The sequence below is a fragment of the Bombus bifarius genome, unplaced genomic scaffold (assembly GCF_011952205.1).
Source record: "Bombus bifarius isolate JDL3187 unplaced genomic scaffold, Bbif_JDL3187 scf7180000007979, whole genome shotgun sequence".
Classification (NCBI taxonomy): Eukaryota; Metazoa; Arthropoda; class Insecta; order Hymenoptera; family Apidae; genus Bombus; species Bombus bifarius.
The window spans coordinates 2,894,998-2,921,010 of record NW_022884364.1 but is presented as its reverse complement, the minus strand read 5'-3'; the positions used below and the strand labels follow the sequence as shown (position 1 = coordinate 2,921,010).

The following is a 26,013-nucleotide window of genomic DNA, read 5'->3' as shown; positions in this document are numbered from 1 at the left end:
TCTGCGAATTCAAGGCAAGATTCGTCACGACGACGAACAAGTTCTCCAATGAAGGAGACGCGAGGACACGCAGCATCGTTTTTCTGCTTTTATCCAAGAAGCAACGAAACACAGTCGGTTTGCAATCATCCCGACACGCGTACGAAACCTTTCTTATTCTCACCTTTCACCTATTCCTCCAATCTAATGTCATCTCTGTGTCTCTGGTGCAGTCTCTCTCTTTCTCTCTATCTCTCTCTCTCTCTCTGTTTTTTGTTCTGTTTTTTTTTCTGGTCTGTCTCTGTTTTGTTCGTTTTTGATCGTCTCGCGTGCGCGGAAAACGTCTCTCTTTTCCTTTCTCTCCTTTCTTTATCTCTAATTTTTGTGGCTAACACGGATGCTAATCCGTGGAACGAGGCGGTAAATCTGCCGATTCCACGCTTAACGTCGATATGTCACGCTTACTTTTTAGGTACGTCCCACTGATCAACGCACCACTGACCATCATCGTCCTGGCAGAGATTTGCCGGCATGATTAACGAATTGTCCGCGAGTCGAAAGTCATTACCGATCTGCTGTGACCCGTGTCTAGTCTCGACCTTGATCGCAACCCTTTTGTTGCTGGACTCGCTTTGGTACACACTTGGGTGCTCGTCGAAGGCACTTTAGGCGCTCCCTTAGGTGTAAATCGTTCGGCGGGACTGCCGTCTAGATTTTATTAGAGATCGATGAATTTTTTCTTATCCTAAATATATTTTTGTCGTGAGTCAGCAACGAATGGGTCAAGATACTGCGAGATTTACGCTTATGGGATTTAACGAACGCGGCTTATACCTGATTATTTTCCATTCGCAGCCAACGTACTTAACAAGCGTTATTAATACGATTGAGTGTGAAATACGAGGCAATTTACGAGATTGGTAGACACATCGAATGTGTTTTTAAAAGACTTTAGACTTCGGTCAAGGTTTATAATCAAAGTTCGCTTTTAAAATGCGAAATCTATGCGTCTTAGGAATCGATTAAAGTAGTTATGAAGTAGTTACGTCATTTTTTTTCGTTGGAAATTGCAAGTAATTATGATTTATACTGCCAGTTTCGTGGAAATGATGTTTATTGGTCTCTTTCTCGTTCCAGGACGTCACGTGCTACGGCTGTAGATTATTTTTATCGTTTAGTCGTCTTCGTAAATATCCTTCAAACTGATTTAAATGCTCTTCTATTCGCGATCCGAATATTTTTTATAAATATATTAACTTAAAGGCCGATCAATCTAACCGAAATACGTTTAGAAATATACGTTTTCCTCCCTTTCTTATTTTTTTCTTTTTTTTTCTTTTCTTTCGGAAATTTGTAGTAATTTCTTAGCAACTTTGGTATCTGATTTATGTAAAGTAGAGCCTATTTTCGTTTATAATTCAACATAGCTCGGCTATCGCGAACTACGATTACTAGTCGAATATCGCATCCATAATTTCCACAGTGACAAGTAATCATTAATTATTTATGATCGAGGAATATTAACGCCGCTTTAAAATGCACATTGACAGCCTCGTGGCACATAGACCAGCGGAATTATTAACCGAACCCAAACCTTCCTCGTTTTAGAATGCATACGGCGCTTGCATAATTGATTTTATTGTATCTCTACGGCCGGTAAATAATCAACGTAAAATTCAACAACGATATCGTTAACGTTATCATAGAAATTTATCGTAAGATTATGCCAGATATAATACAAATGATAATCGAACGGTATTTAAACTAATCGAATGGCATTCGATTTCTACCACTCTCGAGTCTCGTCTCATAAACATAAACGATTCGGAAGATCGCAAGATGAAAGATACGAGTCCGAAATTCAATTGGACCCAATTAGCTAGAGTTAGACTGTCCGCACCTGTACGCGTTCATTGCAGATTGATCAAACAGGAATATATTTCGATCCCAAACAGTTCCGAAAGAAAGGGACAACTCTCTTTTTTCCTTTGGTCCGGTAGGTGTAACAGGTTTTAATGGAAAGACCGGCTAACACAATTTTTCACTCTATCCATCGATCGATGCACATAGATCTTATTCACGGTCAAAATCTAGCGATCAAAGCTTTTTTTCGCCAGACAAAATGTAGTTCCTCTTTTTGTTTATCTATTTTTTTCTTTTTTTTTCTTTTTTTTTTGTTCTTAGAGAAGCTTTTAGTTTCATAGAGAAGCTGAGATATCCATCGATCAGCTTTCGTTTTCGAGGCGATGACTTTCGACCGATATGTTCGTCGAAACGAACAAAACGAACGCACACGGTTCTCCGGTTCGTAACTATCGACGATTGTGTGTGATTGTTAAAGAAACGGGCGAAAAGCGCGTCTAGGGTGAGAAATAGCTGATGATGGCCGTTTTCACGGTCTCAGACGGCGCTGGCTAACAAAACCGTACCCTCGCGACCGTGTTATATAGTATCGAACGATCTCGTGTCTGGTGATCGCGAGACGGCGCCTGTTATATATAGGAGAAAAGCGCATGATTAACCCTCGACTAGTAGGGTGAACGTTAGTTCTGTTCCTATAATTGGTAGGGTGGGATCAATTCGACGGAAAGAGAGAAAAAAATACCAGCTGTACGATACAAGTCGAGTCACGCGATGGAGACAAGTCGTGCGTATACCTGTGCTTCGATTGTCGATGGAAACTACTGACAAAGGAAAAGTTTCGATGAATCTTAATGCTACAGTTCTCCACTCTTTGTCTTTCTCTCGATAAATTAAGTGATAGATCGATAGATAAATTCGTGTTCTTAGGTATTCTCGATCTTTCTGAAATGTATTTCTTTTTCTTTTCCTTTTTGTTAGGTTGCGAAGTCTAGATGACGTTCAGGTACGACTTGCCCTGCACGCATGATTCATTCTGCATCGTTTCACTTCCTTTCTCATCGGGCGTGTGACTACTAGTACTAACATTGGATTAATTTTTTATTAAATTGTACGTCGCTAAGAATTAAAAAAAAAAAAAGCAAACGTCGTTTTGATTCAATTCATTTTGCTCGTCTGAAGAAGATTAACGTGCATTCACATTTCAACTAAAATAAGAAAAATAGGAGAAATTTCAGCTTCCGACAAGTATATATAGTTGTGCTCGTTCTAACTCCACCCTACCAATCGATGGTTAACATTAACAAATAATCACGCGATAGAACATCGAAAGAACGCCATTCGTAAGAGAAAGCTGGTAGCTTTTGGTCTTGCGACATGCCTAACGCATAGAACAGCGATCTCGAAAGCTTCGGTTTTGTTGAAGAAGGATCGAAAAGAGTGCACAGACAAAGAATAATAGCAGTAGAAAAATATGTCAAATGAACGATATAATATTTAGCGTACAGAATTTTAAAATAGAGTTCAAAGAGTCTATTTTTCTTTTTCTTTTTTTTTTTTTTACTGTTTGTTTTCAATTATATACTAGGATGGTCAGTAAATTCTTGACTCGAAAGGACTGTTACTAGTGATTTAGCGTCGTCGATCGCTAACGGATACTATAACATCGCTCGTACTTACAGTGAGCTTATATTGTATTTTCGTCGAATAACAGAAAACCTTGACTTTCCTCGAGCTTCTTCTAAACGAACATTAAAATCTCTAATCTCAGTAACTTCACGTCGAACGTTAATCGAATTTCCGTTCTGACAGAGAATTTACTCACCATCCGGTCGATTTCGATTTTTCTAAGAAAACAAACCCGCGAGCGATTGATTCAGTCGATACGTACGCAGATTCCAGTTTCACTCAAGCACTACCTCGAAATTGGAATATATTATTGTGTCGCGACTAATCGAATCGTGTCGAACGAAACACATTTTCTTCCACGAAGCGAAGGAACTAAGTCGCGTGAAACGGTGCTCGCGTGGAATTCCGACTTTCGGCAAGCCTCTTGTTCTTCCACAAAGTTATTCGAGCCTCGACGATCGATCGAATGGCATAGCGTGAAAAGCTGCTGGCCTATGATCGGAAAATACGATGCCATTCTGCTTTGGAACGCGATGAAATAGCTGGAAATTGTATGGCAGATGAATAAAATCCGTCTCGTTTTCTCCATATCGATAGCGATATCAGTCGGATGAGAAACATCAGAACTTTTCGAAAATCATCACGAGTTTCATAAAGTTTCCCGCTTCGGGGAGAATCGTTAATTTTGTTGCGCAACTTGGCGCGTTTTATCGTTAAAATAACGCGTTCCATTCGCGACGTAGACCGAAAAGGGAAACGAGACGCGACTCCTGGCAATTTCTCGCGATGTCAATAGCAGATCATTAAAAAGAGCGAACGGAAAGAAAGCGGGAACAGACGGAGAGGACCAGATTGATTTGTGTTGGACGACGTTTCAGAAGTTCCGTGTTTGTTTTGAAAGGAACGCCGGCAAGTTCTCTTGTAGCTATCGAAGCGATATTTTCCGTCCTGGCTCTCTCCACATTTCGTTTAGTCAATCAGTCCGTTCAAAAGAGACGAGAGGCAGTCGATCGTTTGTGAATGAGACGGCGGCAGACGCGCCACGCGAATTTCGCTCGTGGATGAAACTAAAGAAATTTTATGGTCGGAAGAATCAAAATTAGGAAGATTTAGGAGTGAAATAAAGCGATCAATAACGCGAAGAACGAAATTATTTCGAAAAGTAGATGGAAATGGAGGAAAGAAAATATATACATTTTGGACTACGAGAAGGGTTTCTAAAATTGATTGGTCCGGGATTTCGGTTCGTGTTCGAGTTCCCTCGAGCACAGCTCGCACATTTCCGCGGCTAATTTTCTACGGAAGGGGGTGAAATTTCGCCGACACGATTCGACGAGGAAGAACAAACGTGTGTAGCACGTAATATCGTAATGGTCGGTACGGAGGATCGGAATAATTGTTAGAGTGTTTTTGATTCTAGGGTGCTTACTATCAGCTCGGATCTGCCCACCGTTCTTCAAGTATTGAACGAGGTCGTACCTAATCTCGAGGAGGTGAGTGTTGCTACCAGAAGAGGATCACACGGGAAAAGAAATGACTCAATCGTGAGACTTTTCACATGTTTTTCTTACTTTAGTAGATTGTTAATCCAGTATAGTTAGATCATACGAAGGCTGGTTCAGTAACTATTAGCACCTTGATCGATCGATTTTCGAACCATCGACAGTATCTACCTTAACTTTGTTTCAACAAATTGTCCTCTAATTGTTACGACGATATAGAGGGTGCTAATTAGTATACTGTTCCAGCTTACAGAATTGTAGAAAATGTAGATAATGTCTTACCAATGATGTCTTACCCCACAGTACGTTTTTCAATTTTTTGTCACTTGCATGGAACACCCTGTACACATCGTAGAAAAACGATCGGTATATCTAATTAGCAATCAGTGATAAAAACAATGGTTCAGTGTTGCGTAGAAAACGTACAGTGCAATAAATATTTACCAACTATTTTAAAAACAGCTATTACCATAAGTCCTTATATTGTACTCGAATGTGTGCACAGTATAATTTTTATAGTACAAGTTAAAAGTCCCTGTTATTATAAATATACAAAGTATATCGTTCCAAGCAAAGAAACGAGTAAACGAAGACACAAAAAAAGAAAGCGATAAAAAACAGACATAATTCATGCTTGCATAGTAAGCACATAGTATCAGTTAGAATGCTTTCAAAGAGAATTTCACGTCCGTAACTTAACAGGATGGGAGAGTTAATCTTGGAAATGGTTTCAGAATGGATCCCGACACGGCAGCGACGAGATCGACGTGCGCATGTTGGTCCATCAGAGCCAAGCTGGATGCATAATCGGCAAGGGAGGGCTAAAGATCAAGGAGCTTCGTGAGGTGAGTCAGAAATGTTCATACGCTATTAACGCTATACAAGCGGGACTACATCGGTTTTACGATTGTCACGTACAACTCCGTGCCAAGGCCTCTGTACCGTGCTCGTCCGACGAATTTAACCGTCTTCGAGGTCTTTACGCGATCTCCTCCTTATTAATGCTCGGACAGCGAGCCGTTTACGTGTGAGCATTGGAACGCTCTAAAACCACTTCCGTTTTCGTTATTTTTGGATACGTGTCTTCGATTGGTATTTCGTTTGCTTTCACATCGATATTCGTTTCCGTATGATATTCTGGTTTTGAATCAACATTCAGACGAGTTTCAAAGATACTGCGAAGGATTAACCTGTTAACTGTGGAATTTAGTTTCGAAAATCCGTCGCGGGATACGCAAGTGAAACGAAACAATGACGAGTATACACGTCGAACGTAGGGCAAATGTTCCTATTATAAATTTTATGAAAAAAGTAAAGCAAAACGGGGAAGCATTACATTCTTATTCGATAAGAAATTAACAATTCGTTGTTGAAAAAGCCGTGGTTGCTGAAAGCTTAAAAATTGCCAAAAAGTAATAAAATTTATAAACAAGAAAAATTGAAGAAAATAGATTTAAGAAATTCAGTTGATTTCAGCGTGGTATTTTTCAAATCAAGGTATCGCACAAAGTGGCAGTTCGTAGGTCGAGCGTCAGTAATGTCACTCCGTACGGATTTCATTTTTCGAGCAAACGGCATGTCCTCGAAGTGGATTTGCTTTCAATGTTGCAGTTGGTATAAAACATAAAATAATTCGGGAATTAGCCGATATACGTACCAAAGAGAATAATCAAATAATCGAATTTTTCTTTTATAAAATACATAATAGGTTTACTGGAAGTATAAAGGAAACATACCACTAAACGTCATTTATATTACTTTTTACTAAAATTTTGAGTTTTCCTAATGAGTGGTAATTTTTTATTGCACACGACGAGTATATACAACCGCGCCGAAATAAAGTTTTGCATTGACGCGTATACACGTTGAACGCGGTTAACCGGTTAACTTACGCAAGAAACATAAGGTTGGGGAAGGCTATTCCACTAAAGAAAATTAGGTCTTGCGAATGGATTAGGATTTAGATTAGCCACATTAAATCATTATTTCCGTGACCGATTCCGCGCTGGTCCGCCTCGATTCGCACAGTCTATTGCACAAGCACAGTTAATAAATCTGAAATTTGCCGTTCACCGAGATAATGAGGAAATTAGTCAGCGTTTCCTGTCGTTTTCCTCCTTCTTGAGTCGCGAGGTCGTCTCTTCGGATCGAGGAAAATGAAGAAACCACCGTTCTCCACTGAAACCATCCTCTCCTCTCTATTCCCTTGGAAAACTTCATCTTCGTGTAACCAAATGAACAACGATTTTGAAGTAGAGTATCTGTAAAGGATCTCAGGACAGATTGGATCTTTTAAGGCCAACACAGGTTAAAGTTGATAAATAAGCCGGTCGGAAACGACAATTGAGCCGCTTTTAATTAAGGGAACTGCGACCAGATTTTACGTAACAACGGGTCCGGATATCCAGGCGATGGAATATGCAACGTGGCCAAGTGGCTCGTTACGTTTTCACGTTCACAAGAGGTAAAAGCAACCGATGCAGACCTTTTGTTCTGGCCCACTCGACGGCTGCAACTTTTCTTCGTTCGAGCTTTGTCGGCTTCTCTCGCTTTTCCTTCCTCCGGTACTACGTCAATCTTGATACATTCTCTAACGATGATTGTTTGAATTTTCCGTCGAGGAAAGTAACGTTCGTTCAACATCTTTCGTGCGGAATTAAAATCACAGTAAAAAATTAATTTGTCGGGAAAAATCGCACACGTGGAAAACGATAGGAAGAGCTGTTGCGAATAACGCTGTCGACGAAAGGATAAAAGCGTGAATATAAAGTCAAATCGTTTTGTTTGATCGGCTTTCGGAAGAGAGCGACGATTTCATCGATTTTTTCTATCCAACTTTACATCCGTTATTCAAGATTTCTACGAATACGAAAGAACGCTTGTAGCAGACGAGGAAACGAAGTTCTTCGAATTTCGAAATGAGCAAAGGAAACCTTAAGTGTCAGGCTTTTGAGCGTCAACTTAATCCTAGGTTTAATGACCTCGCAGTTTTCTGATCCGTTTTTCTTGTTTTCTGCTCTGTTTCCGCATTCCCTTTTCTACCGCCACATTATCGTCGTGCTTCTCTCTCCCTCCTTCTTTCTCTCCCTTCTCTCTCTCCTTTTGTCAACAGCAACGTTATTTCGATACTCTCGAGCGTCCTTAGCGCGTGCAATATTTCGCGTATTTCTACTCGAGAGACGTGTCTCGTTTATTGTAATACTTCCATGATCCTGGTGCCGGATGTTTCCCGTTGGAAGCAATAAAACCGACTTGTTCACGCTACGTTATCTATCCTCTATGCTTCCCCTAATTTCTTGATACGGGACGCGCTTGGAATCCCTTGTTACTTCTTACTTGGAGTACAGGTGAGCAGATTGGAGCACCTCGTTTGTGTCTTTTGCTTTCATAAGCATCTTCTATATGCTTTGTGTTATCTCTTCGAATATAACTTACATGGTATTTACCGATCGATCTTGTTATCTCAACGTGTTAACATCGATATGCAAATTTTATATTTTTTTTCTGTAGAATTCTGTTGCGTATTCCCTCATCACGTAATTGTAATACGGTGGAACTTCGTTTATACGAAATTCATTTCTACGGATGAAATTTTAATGGCGTCTGGTTATATGAACTTTAGCTCAACTCCTTATCTGAACCACCGCCGAGCGTTAATCCACTTATAGGAACATCTAACAATAAGATGTAAGGTGTGGGACACGTCGTTGTGCGACACACTCTTATGCTTCGCAGTCGATACAACTTCGCAACATTATTATGTATTTAAGAGCAAATGTTTCGTGGAATCCTCTTATACGAATACTGAACTAAATAAGAACCGAACTTCTATTAACTAAACGAAAAATTATAGGTGGTGGGAAGAAACAGACGAACTCTTATTATATGAGAAAAACTCATACGAACCAACTTGTCCCCTGACAGGTTCATATGAACGAAGTTCTATTGTATTTATCTATGTACACTGTCAATCATAAGTACTGGAACATCTGTAGATATTTAGTACAAATCCAATGCTTTTCACTGCTTTATATTCTACTTATTTTATGAATCTGTGGTTTCATTCGCATCGCTTGTGCTTCGTAATGTAAAGTATCAAGCAAAGTAAAATTTCAGCTCTCCAATAAATATAAAGTTCTAATACTTATAGCCGACAGTTTACCTAATATACACCTTATTTATATATAAATTTATTGGGTCATTAAAATTACCGAGCATTCTACAAATACAATTATTATTTTAATTTAAACGCTTCGATTGTCTTTCGATATCGTTGATCGTCCACGACAGACATTGCCTCGATCGCAAGTGTATCGGTTCTGAGTGACCACCAAGTCAACGTGTTAAGTTTCGCCTTTCGTAGCTACAATTGGAGATACTACGTGCGACGTTGGATATTTTTGAACGTATCCTTTTAGGTTGAAAAGTTCTAATTAAACGTGCGAGGAAATGCGCTCTGTTAATTGCGCCGTGGTTAACATTTTGGTTAAGAGCGGTTTGGTATTTCCAGGATGTTCCTTCGAACGTTAAACAGGTTTACAAAGTTACGGTGGTTGGTCGTCGCCACCGTCACCGTCCGGTTTTCTCATTCGAAAGCCGCTCGAATCGGCTCGCCCGCTCGTAATTACACTCATTCACCCCTGTTTTGCCCTCTTCTCTTCGCTCAATTACGGCGACGCGTTCTGAAAAAGTGTATTTCCCTTCTGGTTTAGGGTTCGTTAACCGGCAAGGACGAATTGACTCTCGCCGATTGCGCGGTCGTATTAAAACTTTTCGCTCTCTCCTATCTCTACCAGACGTTTACACGCCCTGTTTCCTCAAATTGCGATACATGACGTATTTCTTGATTGAGAGAGCCTGTTTGGAAACGAATGCTCGAAATATAAAGTTGACGCTGTAATAGGTACTCCACAAGACACGAGGAAAAAATTCCATGACGCGAAGGTAGATTGACGCGATAATTGGCATGAACGGCGAGCGATACAATGAAAAACGTTATGATGAAACTCTTCGTTTTCCTGCGACAGAATGGTAATGTGTAACTGATGATCGTTCGGGAATACAGAGGAAACCTTTAAACGCGGATATGTACTAACATCGATCATTTTTACGTGACCATAGTTTGTTGTTGATAATGATAGGTCTCGGGGAACGTGACCACGAACTTTTGTCGTTCGGAGCTGCCCGAAGCCTTACGTAAGCGATTTTTCATAGATAACAACGATCGCGTAATTCACTCACCAGTTATTCGCGTGACGTATCGATTAGCTTGCTTGATTATCAATGAGGAACATGTTACTCGTGATCGAGAATGAAATCAGCGAAATAGACGTCACAATGTAGCAATAATTGAGCGAATTAGTGTGTAGTGTCTGTAAAAAAAACTCGGTAAATTCTTTTTCCACGTGTCTAAATTACTTGACATTTTATTAATTGATAACATTATTATTGTAAAAGTAGCAGCTTTTCTACTACGAAATGTAAAGAGACGAATTTGTAGAGAGTAGCGAGAAGCTAGATCGATAACAATCGTGCCATCTAACGTAGTCGCTTGAAACCTCATCGTGTGTCGTAGCACGTAACTCATTTTTATCCGCATTTTTTAATCATGATGTAACTTAAAAAAAAAAAGGAAAAAATGAAACGATGTCATTAAAAGATTTAACGAGTGAATTTAGTCGTACATAAAATATTATTTAAAAATATCATTTCCTTTATAATATAAAATATAAAGCTATTGTCTGAATCATCGATAAAAATTGGTGGCTTTTCTTTTTTTGGTTTTCGCAATGGTAACTCGTGTATCTCCGATTTTCTTGTCGCGTATTAGCATATAGCGGATTATACATTGTCGAATGCGATGCACGAGACTTTATAATATTGTACATGCAAGTTGCATGAACGCTTAACGTCGAAAAAGCTTGTAGCTTTAAATCCCACGAAGTCTGCGACGCAAAAACCGTGGAATTCCGGGTCACAACGCGGCGCGACGCGTTTCTTTTTAACCCTTCTTTCGTCAGCGGCGACGAAGTTCTCGTGCTTCCTAAATAACTGCGCGGCACGGCAGGGGGTAGCAGCCAGAAGGGTAAAAAAGCTCTTCCCTCGCGAAGCTCGAAATTAATTCCAAGAAAATACCCTAGATAATTATGCACACGCGATGCCTTTATTATTATCCGTTACCCATGACTGTCTACACGGACATAGTCACGTCGATTTTTCTCGAATTCTTCCGAAAGAATACACACTCTGCAGAAAAGCAGACTTTAAAAAGTTTACAGATGAGCTGAGATTCTCTTTTGAGAAGAAAATAATTCATCGAGATTGAGTTTCGTTGCTTCGATGTTGTTGTAGCTGGAGCCATTTCAGCGCCAATTTGTGGTATTTGATACATTGCTTCGTCGAAAACTTCGATGCGACTCTATAGACGAGAATTGAATTAATGCCGCGCGCATGGGTAACATTTTAAGATAATTCTAACAACGTTTGCAAATTTGGAACTCTCCTGTAAAAGAGACACGAGAGAGTATCGAGTTATCGAGCGAAAACAGCCATAGAAATCTGATTTACTTTGTACGAGCCATTAACGAACCAAACCGATCGTCAAGTCCATCGAGATCGTTCGGTTTCTGAAAAACTGTCTCTGCTAGGGTTCTGAGTCTTTTATATCTCGATATCGCGTTAAGAAAATGTTTAGTGTACTTAGCACTGAAACGACAGATCGTTTGTAACAATGATTCTTTCACATTCTTTCGAAGTTTAACGAAATTTTCCAACGATAGAAAAATACGATTCGGTTGAAAGTAATGGAAATCGTATACTCTAATATTAAAATGAAGAAATTTTTAGAAAATGGAATTGATCACTTTGATTTGCGAATGACTCGTATACGTGAGATAAAGAGTGCAAAATGAGAATTTATCTATTTTCTCAGTCGTTTCTCCAATAGTCAGACTTTAGGGTCTTCCTGGTGTTCTTTGGTGCTCGGCGCCATGTGTTGCTATGGGCAGTTCTCGAAGGTCCACGCAGCACGCAATCCAAACAGGTGCTAGCGAACCAGGTAACGGACGGTTTCTAACAGCTGCCACACCAGGTGCAGCTGCCTTGCCCGGACGTCGTGACACGAGGCAACAGGAGCTTTTCACGTGCGGCCTCCTTCTCTTTCCGATTTCCTCCGGTTGCCTTTTTACCCTGGGAAGCGTATCATTCTACAAATATTCCCTTTTCTCCATTTTCCTATCTATTTTATCTTCTTTCGTTCGTATCTGGTTCTTTATCGAGCCGATGATTTATCTAGACCATCTTCTAGAATCGTGCAGGGTTTTCTGAATAATTTTCTCCGAGGCGATGGTTTAATTAGATAGTTCGACGTTGGATGAGAAATTTATTTGAGATTGCTTAAATTCAAAGTGGTAATCTCAAACCTGAGGGTATATAGCATGATCGCAGTCCGACTATTATCGAATAACGCAGTCGAGTTATAATAGCTTCTCCAAGCTGCTCAACCTTGGCTCGCTATAATAGTGCTATACTGCATTCTTCAGTCATATTTGTTTTACCTACTTCCAAGAGACGATACCTTCTTGTTATTTACACTTTCTGACATGTACTTGTTTTACTTTTACTTACGTCCATAATCAAAGCGTATAATATGTAGCTTTATTTAGCAATAACAAATTCACAGATAAACAAATCTACGCTACGATCGACTCGAGGGAAAATTAAAAACGTCTCTAGAAAAATTTCCAATGAGAATCGTTAAAAAAAAGTTACGACCAAGGGTTGAATTTTCCAGGTGAAGAGATTTTGAAAATTACGGCTCTGTCGGAAACGTCCCCTTCCCTCCTCTTTCCCGACCGGCGACCGGCACATTCGAACAGGCCGCGCAACTTTCCCTTTTCCCGGGGGTACGGTTCGGGTCACGATGCAAAGCTGCACGGTAAGACCCGGAATAATGAAAAGCAGCGGCTGGTAATTCCGTTCGTGAATGAATGAAGGTGGGTGGAGTCTGAACAGCGGCCGAAACGGAATCAGGGGCGCATGACAGTCCTTCGAACCCTCTGCCTTTTCAGTTCCCGGTCGATCGTCCACGCGTGAGGATCCTCGAGTTCGTCCTCCGGGGGCCCTCTTTCTTCCCTCGAGTCTCGTTCCTCTTGCCGATCAAATGGATCTCTTGCGTCGCCGCGATCATTCGCCTTGGTGTTTTCTAAAAAACGTGACGTTCCCTCTACGACGATGCATGCTGGATTTTCCAATTTTTTGGGATTTTTCGGAGATCATAGGTACGCGCTTTCTTCAATTTTTACAATTTCGTTCTTTGTCGATTTTTGATAATCGATAGATTGCGAGCAGCATGCGGGCGTAATAATCCTTTTGCTTTGTCCTTGTTACATAGCGTTGTTGTATATTTTTCATTTTTTATTTCTATGTGTTTTGCGTCGTTTCAGTTCACCAGTGAGAAATTAAAGGGGAAGAAACAGACACTTTGAGATATTGTTTCTCAGATCCGATGCTTACCGGTGCATCAATCGGGAAAGTTGCGCGAGATAAACACGTTTTAATTGAGAAAATCATTCTTTCTATGTCGTGGATAATTAGTTCGATACGTTCATATAATTGCGAACTCTCTTTGCTTCGACATGTTCGTGTCATCGCGTCACTTTCGATTAGTTTCAATTCATTCGTTTTTAAATACGAATTATACGATTCGAGATTAATTTCAATTTTGAACAATTTAGAAGGAAAGCATGTATTTTTAAATCAACCCTTGCCAATGTATCGTTTAGTTCATCTTCTAAATTTGCGCTGTGATGATCAGATTTAACCACGTAATACGCCTTATTGCTACCATCGCAGCGAATTAGACGTAAGTGTCCGACTCCGTGTACAAAACGGAAAATACAAGTTGGACAAGTGACTAACCACGAATTCCTGCTATTTCCAGCCAAAGCGCCGAGAAAACGAGCGAAATCATTCCTTTAACGACCAAGCTTTGCAGGGGAGGTCCTTCGATGCTATTATCGGTTTCCTGCTCGGACGGAAACGCTCCAGTTTCCAACCCGCGTGTTTTTTCACCAACTTTTCCAGAATTTACATTGCCGTGCGCAATTTCTGAAACTCGCCGCCTTTCAATCTTATTCCCGTGCATTTGCAAATTCCTAGAACTCTTGAAACTCTTCCACTGTAAGTTTTACTTACACTGTAACTTACTCCATTATCTTCGTTCCTATGTTATTTGTACCTTCACCGATATATTTCGCAAGTCGTAGTTTAACCCACTCAGCACCTCAATATCGGCATCCGTACCCCGAATTGACGACGCTGTATTTATCGAATTCGTTCCATGAACCGTTAGTCGAAAATTAAAGTTAAATTAAATTAAATCAAACCGTCTTAAATTTATATAAACTAAACTATCTTTTAAATCTGCGCCTTTCCTCCAGTCACACGAGGACGAAATTAAAATTATACTAAAAATGAGACCGATTCATGGGGGTACGTTTCAATTACTTGTCCGACTCGTTCTCCTTTTCATCGCCGCTCGGGTCACGTTTTCACGCGCGAAATAACAGCGAGGGTGGCGTAATCTCGAGATCGCCGTTGTTGGTCGACGTTTCCCTTCGGTAATTACGTAATATGCCCCGCGCGAGACGCGAGGTCGCGCGGTGACGAACGTAAAAATGCTCACGTGAGAGTCGGATCACAGTCGCCACCCTCTATTTCTTCTTTCTCCTTCTCTCGACGAGGGGTGACGCAGAGTCGAGAGATAAGCGAACGAGATCTCGCGTGTCATTTCGTCATAATTCTTGACGGTAATTTATGCTTTTCGCAGAGAAGTTGGTGGAACCGGGGAGGGTAGGGGGATGGTAGGAATAGAAAACTAAAAACAGACGCGGATAGTTTGGGAAAAGGTCGTCAGGAGATGGAAGAAATAGCGAAAACGTGAAAACAGAACCACTTTGTCGGGGACAATATCGTATGTTTGAGCTACTCCGTAAAATAAACAGCGGCCGTCTTCCTCCGGTTTTTCGCATTTTCATACGTTGTTTCAACTCCCCCGCCTCATACAAGCCCCCTGTCAGCGATTGTTAGCGAAAGGTAAACTTTGGATGCGTACTTTCATTCCGATCTTTTTTGATTTTATTTGACCGTTGCTTATTTCCTCTGGCCGTTGAGTTTCTTTTTCCACGTTGTTCTTCCTTGTTTGTTTGTTTGTTCCTTGGTAAATGTTTCTTTAATTCCACTCTGTTCCATGGCGTCGCCTTTAATTTCTGTTTTATCGAAAATTATTTCAGAAACTGTGACTCGTAGTCTGTTTTTTCTTTTCACCTCCATCTTTTCTTTTTTTTTCTTTTTTTCTTTTTTTCTTTTCGTAATCTTCACTACACACACGTCTGTCTTCTTTTCTTGGGTTTATTGCTGAGTTCCGTAGGTATGTCCCACGCTGCGTTTCGCATTAGTTCATCCAGCTCCACTTTGCCACTCTATTTTTCTTGCCGTCGTTTTCAATTTCTTCCTCCACGCTGCACTTCCTTTTCTTTCCGCAACTGCTCCATTATTTATTTCTCTTGTTTTCGCTACATCTCCTCCACGACAATTCCTCAGCCGTCTTATTCTCTTTTTCATTTTATTACTAGCTCAACATTTCTTCCATCAAGATCCTGCAGTGTCTCTGACAATACTCCCGCTTTAATCCTGTTCACATTCTTTTCTTCGTTCCGCTTATTTTTGGCTCACTTCTTCCCTTTTAATTCCATTTCTATCATCCCTCGATTCTTTCGCGTATTTCCCCTAAATTCCTTCTCTTACTTCGCTCGTTTCCGCGTTCCTCCGACAGAAGTTTTCCATTGAATGCTCCACATCGCCTTCGTCTCACTGCCCCAAAAGGAGGAACGGAAGAGAAAGAGGGAGAGATTCTCATGAGAAAGCAGTCCCTGCACGAGCCCGTATTCTTACGCAACCAACCAGCCGCACCGATGTACGACTGTTTATTAAAAAGCTTTTAGCGATATTAGACTGTCCACGAGAAAATTTCCTTCGGGCGACGAGGCGTGCCGTGAAATTTTACCGGACTCGCTCGCTCCTTCCATTCGTTATCGAGATATAGATGGGAAATTGGGCGGCAAAGTTGGCGTTAATGAAATCTTTCGTGGCAGATTTATCTATTAGCAATAGAGTAATTTATCCGAAAGAAAAGAGAGTATTTTGTCAAAGAACGTTTCTACGAGGAACTGGTTTATAGGATTAAAATTGCTTCTATTCTAGTATACAAGGAATGAAATGCGAAATTCGTTTTTCTTTTGCGTTTGAAAAAAATTCGCGAATTCGTGACGGAATGAAAGGAGGAAAATTGCACGTTTTTTCGCGTGGTCGGGCCGGACAATAACCGTAAACTATTTTACAACCCGCTACCGATCGAATTTATTTCTCCTAGGAACGATGCTTCGTTACGACTACGAGAAAAACGGAAGAAATGAAAAAAAGTTGGAAAAATATTTCTCGACATAGCGAATGAAATATCAGAAGGTATAGCAGAGGCGAAAGAAACAGACGATAGAGGAAACCTTTGAAAACTTGTTATTACATAGTCCCGGTTTGTCTCCTTTCGTATCTTCCACGTTCTCTTCGCGTTACGAGAAATGACAGAATTACTCGACTATTTTCCCCGCTCGTCCTTGTTGACCGATCGTCGTCGGCACTCGTATCAAGCCATTTCCCCTTAAAATCGGAGTAAAAGGGAATCTCAGATTAATTCAAACGTACGAAAGAATTCCTGCCTCGATCTTGTTCCTTTCTCCTCGATGGCAAACTTATCGTTTAAAACTCGATTTTCCAACGGTAAAGTGAGATAATTGAGATCTTCGAACCCAGAGAACGAGACAGTACTTACTTCATTTTAAATCGATTAACTCTCGGTGATTAGCGATCGAACATCGCTAAAGTCCCAACTAGTGTCCGATAAACTCCGCAAAGTCATCAGAGTGGCAAGCTGAAGCATTAGGAGCTCGCTTTCGCCCAATTACCGCGGTCTTTGATGCGTGAATAACCGCACACGCTCGTAGAAACTTCTCACCTGTGGCGCGCATCGATGCGTGTTCGCCGTTGACGCTAATTGTCGAATTCTCGCGCGATCGTTAACCGATTCGCGGCCAGCGTCCTGCACTTCTTTCTGCAGAAAGTACTGCCGATCGTCACGAGCGTGACTTCCGCTCCGTTTCGTCTCGAAGAGCTCGCTTTCTTCCGATAGGACGCGGTTTGCGGTGTACAGGCTTGGATGACCGGTTGACATATGTGGAAAACCGTACATCCTTCCCGTGCGGCGGCCACCATCTGCCTCCTGTGCTGCTTGGCGGCCGCTCCTCGACCACACTCTTCCGCCCACCCTCTCCGTCGCTTCTTTCTTTTTGCGATTGAGGTCGAGGAACAAGGGATCGTTGTTACGTAAGGAGTCTATTCTGCTGGCTTGTGGTCGATCCTGGTTTTGCTCGTGAATTCCTCGCCCTTTGCTTCTTGAAGTGTTAAACGTATCCTTTTCGTTGAAATGTTTAAAGAAGGTAATATCAGGACTTTTTTGATAAATGAAGAAAATTTGTGAGGCGATGAGGTAAAGGCGTTGCATTAATCCATTTACATGGAATAGTAGAAGAAAATAATACATACGCCGTTCGTTAACAAAATCTTTTGTAAGAAGCGTAACGCAAAAAGGCCTTTGACGTTCGCCTTCGAGGAAATGCGAACGAATTTATCGCACGATCTAATATTTCCTCGTATAGATCAGTCTTGTTAGAATCATTTCTTGAATTTGCTTAAAGAATACTTGCGTGTTACTATCGGGGCATTCTTTAGGCGCCTGTTATGTACGAGGGAAAAGTATAACTGTAACGATGACGAGCGGAACAAAGGTAGCCGTAACGACGACGAGCAGGGCAAAAGGCAACAATTGCGTGTCTCTGTGAGACCGGAAGATTGTATAGGTTATAATAAGTAATTGAATTACCCTGAATATATTAGAGGCGGCTGGCGAATGGCGAAGATAACGATGATGGTAAACACGAAGGGGAAGGAATCAGGAAGAAAAATAAGGATACTCGAGGAATAAGTTCAGGGGTTTGAAACGAGGCAAATCGATCGGAAACCGCAACGGTTCTCGTCTCATGTCGATTAAGTGGCTTTCCTCGGATAACGACGGAATATTTAATAATATCTTTCGATCATTTGTCACTCGCGAAGAATTCTTCACTGACGCAGCAAGGTATCTCGGCTATGTTGTCGATTCCGGACAGCTTGACATCGATTCGGAAAATAAAGTGGCTTCTTAATCTCCTTGAATTTCGTTTGCAAGTAAGAAGAAGCCATTGGAAACAATAATGCTCGAGAATATTGGCTTGATTTTTTTTCCGAGGCCGATCCTTCAGACAGATTTATTGGCTCGTTCGGACAAGAGATTATTGAATTCTTCGAATTTTCCTGTCACAGGTTAAAGACGTCGATGATATAATCCGATTGATTGTTGCAATTGCATATCGAAGATCGGCTCGGATATCGAAGTTAGGGAACAAATACTACAAATATAAGCAGGTTATTTCCGTTATTAAAATATAAAATAGGAGTAAGAGACGATAAGAGACAACGGTTGTTTAAATAATTTCATAACGTTGCGCATGATCGATAGAAAATAAGAATAGAATTATACGATTACGATTTATCTAACCTTATCGACCGATACTCGTTTGACCTGACGCGATAAGGTATCTTTATATCTAATAAAACATTTACGATTTTTCAAATACATTTATCCAAGTAAAAATTGCCCATTTGGTTAAAACACGCGCAAAAGACTAGCCATCCTTAGGTCATTCTTGTCTGCCCTCCGATATTCCATCCCCTTTTCGACCTTTTTCGCATTGTTAAATTCTCTCGCTTCAGTCGACACCGACAGTCGGTTCGCTTCGTTAATACCTTTGATTTTCTCCCAATTAGTATAGCGAATTATTCATCGCCTTTGTTTGCCAGCTCCTCGGGAGAATAATAAGGTCGAAACGATCCGTACAGGAAATTATATATCGATGAAAATTAACATTCTTGTTTAAATGAATTTGGCCAACGATTTTCATCAATCACCTTATGAAAATTGATGGAACCATATAATCGCGTCTCACTATTCAATTAAAAAACAAAAGAGCAGAGAAGCTATGAATTTCCAGCCTCGATATATTGAGTTTCCGCAGCGAATTAAAATCGCCGCGAAGAGTTAAACGATTTAGGCAGTCAAATGGAGCGTGATCGGTCGTGGAATCGACGAGAGCTTAATTTACACTAGCGCTACGTGATCCGCATGCTTCGATTTGTTTTCGCCTCGATGGAGTTACAGGAATCAGTGAATTTTCGACGGGCAATATAGCAAGAGGTAGAGAGACGGACGAATGTCTTTTCGAGATCCAGCGAAATGAAAGGAAGTCCGATCGATCTGATCGCATTGCTATCCCTGCTCTTCCTCTCATTGAAAACTTGTAACGAGGCTTTTGTAATGCGAGGCATTCGAATGCAAATGCCCGACGGGCTTCTTCGCTACAGTTCGCTGAGAAACGACGTCGATTTAACGATTATCTTGGTCGAGAGGAATCTGCGGTTTCAACGCAGGTTCAAACGCCATCTCATTGCCCGGTGCAGATTTCAAATACGATTGATTTGTAATTTTTCCTTCATTCGCTGCGATAAAATATGAAAAGGACCGTTCGTTTACCGTGGCGTCGATGGGGTGATCCGATGTAGAAAACGAGTTTGATGGAATTAAACGAGAAAAGTTGATAGAAAAGTTGGAAATTCGTGAATTAGAAGCGTGTGTAGAAAAATGGGATTTATTTCTTTAAAACATGCGCATAAAAGATAACAGAAAAACGATTTAAAGAGGAACATTGAAAACGATTCGTGGGGAAATTACGTGGGCTTATTTCTATTCTATTTTACAAGTAGAAATCCAAAATCCTTGGTATAGATAACATTCTTGCGCTTCATTGTTAGGTCCATCGGTTACAAGAGTTGGACGGGACAAGTTTGCTTAAATACATTGCAGAATTCTATTCAACCTCACTCAGCATTCGAACGTTGTAACGCAGCGACGTGTAACGATACAAAGAAAATCGAAAAGAAAGAAGATAGTCACAGTAGTCTCATATACACGTTAACGCGGAACGGCGATTTCCTCTAGCACTCTCGTTTTTTTTCTTCGTAGTAGAACACGTATTTTATCTATCGAAATTATAAGTACACGAAGTACGCGATGGCCATTACGACGACCAGGCCACCCACCCACAGCATAGGCGATATTCCTTGATTCTGTTTGTCCTGGCCATCTTTCGAGTAACCCGACGGCCACGTCTGCTTAGGCGTGCTGCCACTTTTTTCTGCCTCGACCAATTCGCCGACCTTGTAAGTCTTCATTAAATCCAACGCATCTTTAGAGTGACCCACGTCGTCGAAGTCCTCGGAAGCGTCTTTGCCACCGTGATCCAATAGAACCTCCTCGCCACCTGGATGCTCGTTTAAAAACGTCGTCACATCGTACACATTGTCGTGTATGATTATCAGCGTCTTATCCTTGCAGTTGAGACTAGCAACTTCGCTCCTCGTATACTGTTTACTCATGCTTTCGATGGAAATCTTCAATTACAGCAAGAATTCTGAAATTACAGAATAGATTAGTTTAATTATTTGAAAGTTACAGCAGATACATACCGGATGGAATGGAATAACGCGATAGAAAAGATTAATGTTATTTTTTTTTGTTTGTTTGAGAAGAAAGAGAGGGAGAGAGAAAGACAGCAGTCGACTATTTATGAGATTCCTCTCATGTTTCAAGCAGGAATTAATAGTTCATGCGATTAATCTTGTCGGTGAAAGAATTATCAGAAGAAACTGTATTACGTAGCACAGTGATGCATAAGGTTCGGCATTCAGTGAATATAGTTGATAGATAATATGCGAAATGTAAATATGAATAATATTTATGAGAGGAGATTTAGCGAGTCGAAGTTTCAATAATTGTTTTGTTGTATCTAAAGATGGTTGCGCTCCAGATTCGGGTCATGTCCTATATATACTCCTGTATAGTACAAGCGATAAATATTTATGCATTTCGGTGAATAGCGAACAAAAGACGGTGCATGGATGAAACGTAAACGAATTCCTATTGTCATGCCAATCGAATAACGAATAATCTTCTTCATCGATTATATTTACACATCGTTTCAACGTATCACAAAATTTAGAAAAATTGCAATCGCTTTCGTAATAATACGAAAGTACGGTTACACAATAAAATTTAAGCAACACTCGTTTTAGGTTTCATATGGAAAGATTATAACAAAATTTGTGGTTAAAATATGTAGATTCATCATGTCATGTTTATTCGTCGGTTATTATCGAAAGTACAAATTTTGGAGGACGATGGAATAAATAATGCTTTGTCACGTTGAATAACAATTTGAACTTTTCAACCTGCGAGATCGTCGTATTTGGCCAGATATTACGCGTCTTACAACGAGGGCACCAGCGGATAATGTTAATTTCGCGTTGATAAAATGTTCGATCGATAGAGCTACGATATCTCATTTGTTTCGTTAGTCAGCAGAACGTTCTTTTTCGACAGATAATCAATAACGATTTTATCGAGGTCCTTTGTACCCTCATTCGCTTGATGTCCGTTATTTGTCGAGTTGATTGTTCTTGTACTCGCGACACGATAAACGTCTCGCGAAACGTTTCATTACGTAATGATCGACCGATGCTAGAGAGATAATGACAATTGTAATATCGATAACTGAGTTAGTTGCGAATATATTATATACGTCGCGTATTTCGTGTTTAGAAAACTTGTAGTATGCTTTTGATTACAACGCGATTCTAGTTCAAGATGATTAGAATCTCAAGATGATTAGAAAATGATTTATGCACCTGATGTCAAGTGGTAAAATTTCATTCAGTCATTTTCAGACAAATCTCATTCATCTCGTTTTGACTCGCGAGGAAAGAAGCGAAAATATTGTCGATAAATCTACGGTTAAATACGGTTGAGACAATTATTTACAAATTGAACTTTCTGAGGTGTCATAGTCTTGACCTAATTCAAAAGAGTTGTTTTGCATTTCAACTTCTTCGACAATATGATAAGGGATATTTACAATTATTGTCGTTTCAGGAGGGCCATTTTAAAGAATGCATAAATATGGAACAGAAATTTGCGAAAAAAGCTATGAATTGCGGCGGCAAGAATTTTCCGGTATTCTCGCGAATATAAAAAGATAGAAGAGTATATAAATATTTTCGAAGCAGTTGCGAAACAGATTCTAACTCGCACGAAGGCATATGATTTTCGGCGTCATCATCCATGATTGCGCGAAGGTCATCCAGATTACCCAATCGGCGCGAGCGACGATTCTCTGCTTTTTCTAGCGACACAGTATCGTATAAAACTTTCCACGAGCCCGCTGATGAAGAGATATCACTAATCACGACGACATTTTTACGAAGTGAATATCAATCTAACGGAGGCAACGAGACTCGAATATTCGAGCGGTGGCGTGATCGATCGAACGATTTAATCAGCCTTGATGCAATTACATGTCGAACTTCCTTATTTTTCGTTGAACGTGCCAGTAAGATGACTTCGTAGTCAGTCGCACTCAATGGAAGGTCCTAATAACTGTTACCTTGAAAACACAGTGAATTACGTCATTCTTTGTATTCACAAGAAACTATTTCGTTGTAAGCATACAGGAATAGTTATTTGCAGCATTGATAAAACCAGGCTGTCGATCTAATTCTAAAGGCATTCGATCGTTCAGGATCTGCGTCATCGATTATTTTTTATTTATTCAAAATTACACGTAATTGCGAAGATTCGAACGGTAAAAACGACGAAAAATACGCAGCGCACTGTACGAAAGAGGCTTATCGGTTGTCGAAAGTACAGGTATTCGAAAGAAATAATTTAAATCGGTCGGTCGTCCAGGCAGATCAGTCACCGAGGAGGGACGCTCGATCGAAGCGCCTCTTTTCCACGTCGGCCATGTCTGTTCTGGCCGGAATCGAAGGTTCCATGCGACGCACGAACATCACACGTTATTCGTTCACTTGCTTCGCTGATGCCCGAGGTCGAAACTGCGTTCCTTGTTTATTAGAAGCGGAACACCTGACCACGTACCTTCTCGTTTACGTTTGTTCGCCTCTGAAACACGGCTTGTCGCTACTGCTTCTCGTGCCTCGACTGCTCCAAATCGTCGGATTCCTTGGTCGATTCTCTGCGACCCGTAGCGCGGCGTGACGTGCTTCTGTGTATTCTCTCTACTTCTCTGTGGTAGAAACGTGCGGAGGAAAGAACGCGGTCGAACGAAAAGGGAGGAACGATGGTCGAACGATCCGCTCTGACGAGTTTGCTTACGACGCTGCACCGGCACAAACACTGCCGCCAACCAGGTCAGCTCGTAGTAGCTTTATCCTTGCCCCCTCTAGATGCTGCCCCACCATGGGCCCCTTATCATCTTCGATTCCCACTCGTTCGCCATCTCCTCTCTTCTCTCGCTTTGTCATGCTGTACGGAGAGAAGTGGAAACCCAACGTCGGAGAAATTATTGCTCGCATGGGTCCATATTTCTTCTTGGCATCGTTATGTGTATAGATCGATGGTTTGTTAGACGAACCTAAAATTGCCCTAATATTAAAGTTGTTCGTGTCCGTTGTACAAATTGACACGAAAGGAACGCAATCGTAAATGCTTTTTTCTTGGCGATGTTCAATGACAATAACAGGCCTTCGAAGCTTATAGGAACGACGTTCTTGCAAATAAGTCGCAGTTGTTCGTAGAGATTTTTCTACCACTTTTAAGGCCTGAATAACATTATTTTTGTACCACGCTGTATTTATACGACTTAGTTAGAAACGCTAATGGAGGTCTCGTTAATCGGTCGTATCCTGTTCTGCAAATTTTGCTTTGCTCGGGTATTATGTACTTTGCTAATCGATAGACGTGTCAGGATCGATCCATCGTGCACGTCATTGGACGAAGCAAAAAGTTCGTTTTATAATTATAAGATGTGTCGTTACGTATTAATGAAAAGGTATCGCAAATATATATGCGTATTAAAAATGATATGTTAAAAGATGGAAACGTTATCTTCCTATTTGTATATCGATTTTACCGTTTCATTTCGTCGATAGTTATAGCAACTCTATCCGTCCTACGAATTTTAAGTATGGGAAGTATGCACACATCGTGACGTAATATTTGAGGATATTCGTAAAATAACTTAACGAGTGTACCGAACGCGCCATTAAATCCTCTATGAAAATTTCGCTAGTAAATACGGCGTTTCGAAAAAAACAAAGGAGGATCCGAGAATCACGGCCGATTGCGAGATCGTAAGTTACGAGAGTTTACAAACGAAGCAACTGATAAAATTAGTATTCATAACGACAGCCGATTTAATAATCGTCTCGACCAATGTTAAGTCGTCTTTAAAACACGTGACGATATTGATGTCTCATTATTGTGTAAACTGCGGACATGTACTCTTTCCGCTTTGTACTCAATGAAAATATGAGTCGTTACATACTTTTTCCGTGTGAAAAAAAGATAATGATGTGACGTTATGCGGTGTTTTTATGAGAAGGCTACTTCGCAACGAAAGCAGAACGACCTTTCATGATATTCGTGGTAAGTCTGCACGAGGCTAATAAACTCTTGAAAATGGAGTAAGAAAAGGGTAGGACAGGTTCCTGGTTTACTTTCCATTCATTGGTCGAGTAACATCTTCCGTTTTATTTTTCAAAACAGCAGCTACCGAACGTTGTTGATCGAATGTCATTTCGCGTATGTATGGCCGTGCTAATAGATTATATAATAACGCGTACGTTATACGCTCCACGTCATAAAAATAAAGCAGTAATAATAATAACATGAATCGATAATCGAGCAGTTCCGTGGAGACATGCCTAAATTCGAACTCACCTTGTGTATTGATCGCATTATAACATGCAGACCGACTTTAGTCGCATGCAACTGCACTCAGCTGGAACTGCACTCAGCGCGATCTGTACGCGCTGACCATGTAATGCAACTGCATCCATTGTGATTATCGTGCGTCTATATTAATAAAACATCACGCATATACTTAAATTATTCTGAAAGCGTTTCGACTCTAGGCTTATCCTCGCTGCGCTGCGAGAATCGTTGCACGAATATCATACGAAACGTCCGATTCCGATAGTTTCCCGACGCGACGTTCGATCCGTTGGATTTTTATCGAAAAATTGCAATTTACGTTTAGGAGAAAAATGTATTATTCGAACGAACTGTACGGAGCCATATATCCGTGTAAAAGATTGATCCAGGTTGGGAAGGGATTGAAATCACGTTGCTCCAATTAATTAAACGAACGCATTGGACGTAGTGAATTCTGTAAATTCTCTATATAATTACGTTTGCAAACGAAATAGGAGCGGATGGTAACAAGAACCGCGTGGTAACTAGTAATTTTCCAAATATTCCGTCCGTTTGTTTCCACTTTAAAACTCGCTTGTTTAAGCGATAGTTTCCGCTCAATCTCTTTTGCAATTATGTGCTTGTTACGAGTATGCAACGAAGTTTTAAAAAAATAGATTGCTTCTTTTTTTTTTTACATGTGTGTATCGTATGTTTCATAAAGTTTTATAACATCGAAACTGGAATGTTGGAGAAACGCGAGAACGAAACGGATTCTCGGGCTAAAATGCCGGCTGCAGTCAGTTGAAAACTGCCAGTCACGATGACTAGGAGGCTCTCGTGCCCGACGTGGTTGCTCGATTGTTTGGCGAATCACGCTGCATCAACGAAATTTCTATGCCATGCAGGGATTATGTAGCTATCTCGAGATAATTTCTACGGTGAATATTGACTTCAACGTTGTGTCAATTTTCTACGCGTTTTGCAACTATGCTCCGCGCGTTTAACCGGTCGATATAATAGCGAGATATACAAACGACGCTGTTTACTGGGATGGTTCGCGTGAAT

At 40.7% G+C, this 26,013-nt stretch overlaps 2 protein-coding genes across 7 annotated transcripts in view; one reads left to right on the top strand and one right to left on the bottom strand.

Annotated features, from left to right (window-relative positions):
• Nucleotides 1-26,013, top strand: part of LOC117204652 (heterogeneous nuclear ribonucleoprotein K) — a 92,936-nt gene that overhangs the window by 56,477 nt on the left and 10,446 nt on the right. For 5 of the 6 annotated variants that reach the window (XM_033442252.1, XM_033442253.1, XM_033442254.1 and 2 more), the window contains 2 exons: nucleotides 4,889-5,012; nucleotides 5,705-5,815. In XM_033442252.1, coding sequence (XP_033298143.1) covers nucleotides 4,889-5,012; nucleotides 5,705-5,815 — 235 coding nt within the window. The remainder of the gene's footprint in view (nucleotides 1-4,888; nucleotides 5,013-5,704; nucleotides 5,816-26,013) is intronic. The other variant, XM_033442256.1, reaches the window with a different exon arrangement.
• LOC117204657 (cytochrome b5-like) lies at nucleotides 19,812-23,473 on the bottom strand. Its single transcript, XM_033442266.1, has 2 exons — nucleotides 23,170-23,473; nucleotides 19,812-20,647 (listed from the first exon to the last, which is right to left on the bottom strand). The coding sequence occupies exon 2, from the start codon at nucleotides 20,610-20,612 to the stop codon at nucleotides 20,226-20,228; it is 387 nt and encodes a 128-aa protein (XP_033298157.1). The 5' UTR covers nucleotides 20,613-20,647; nucleotides 23,170-23,473; the 3' UTR covers nucleotides 19,812-20,225.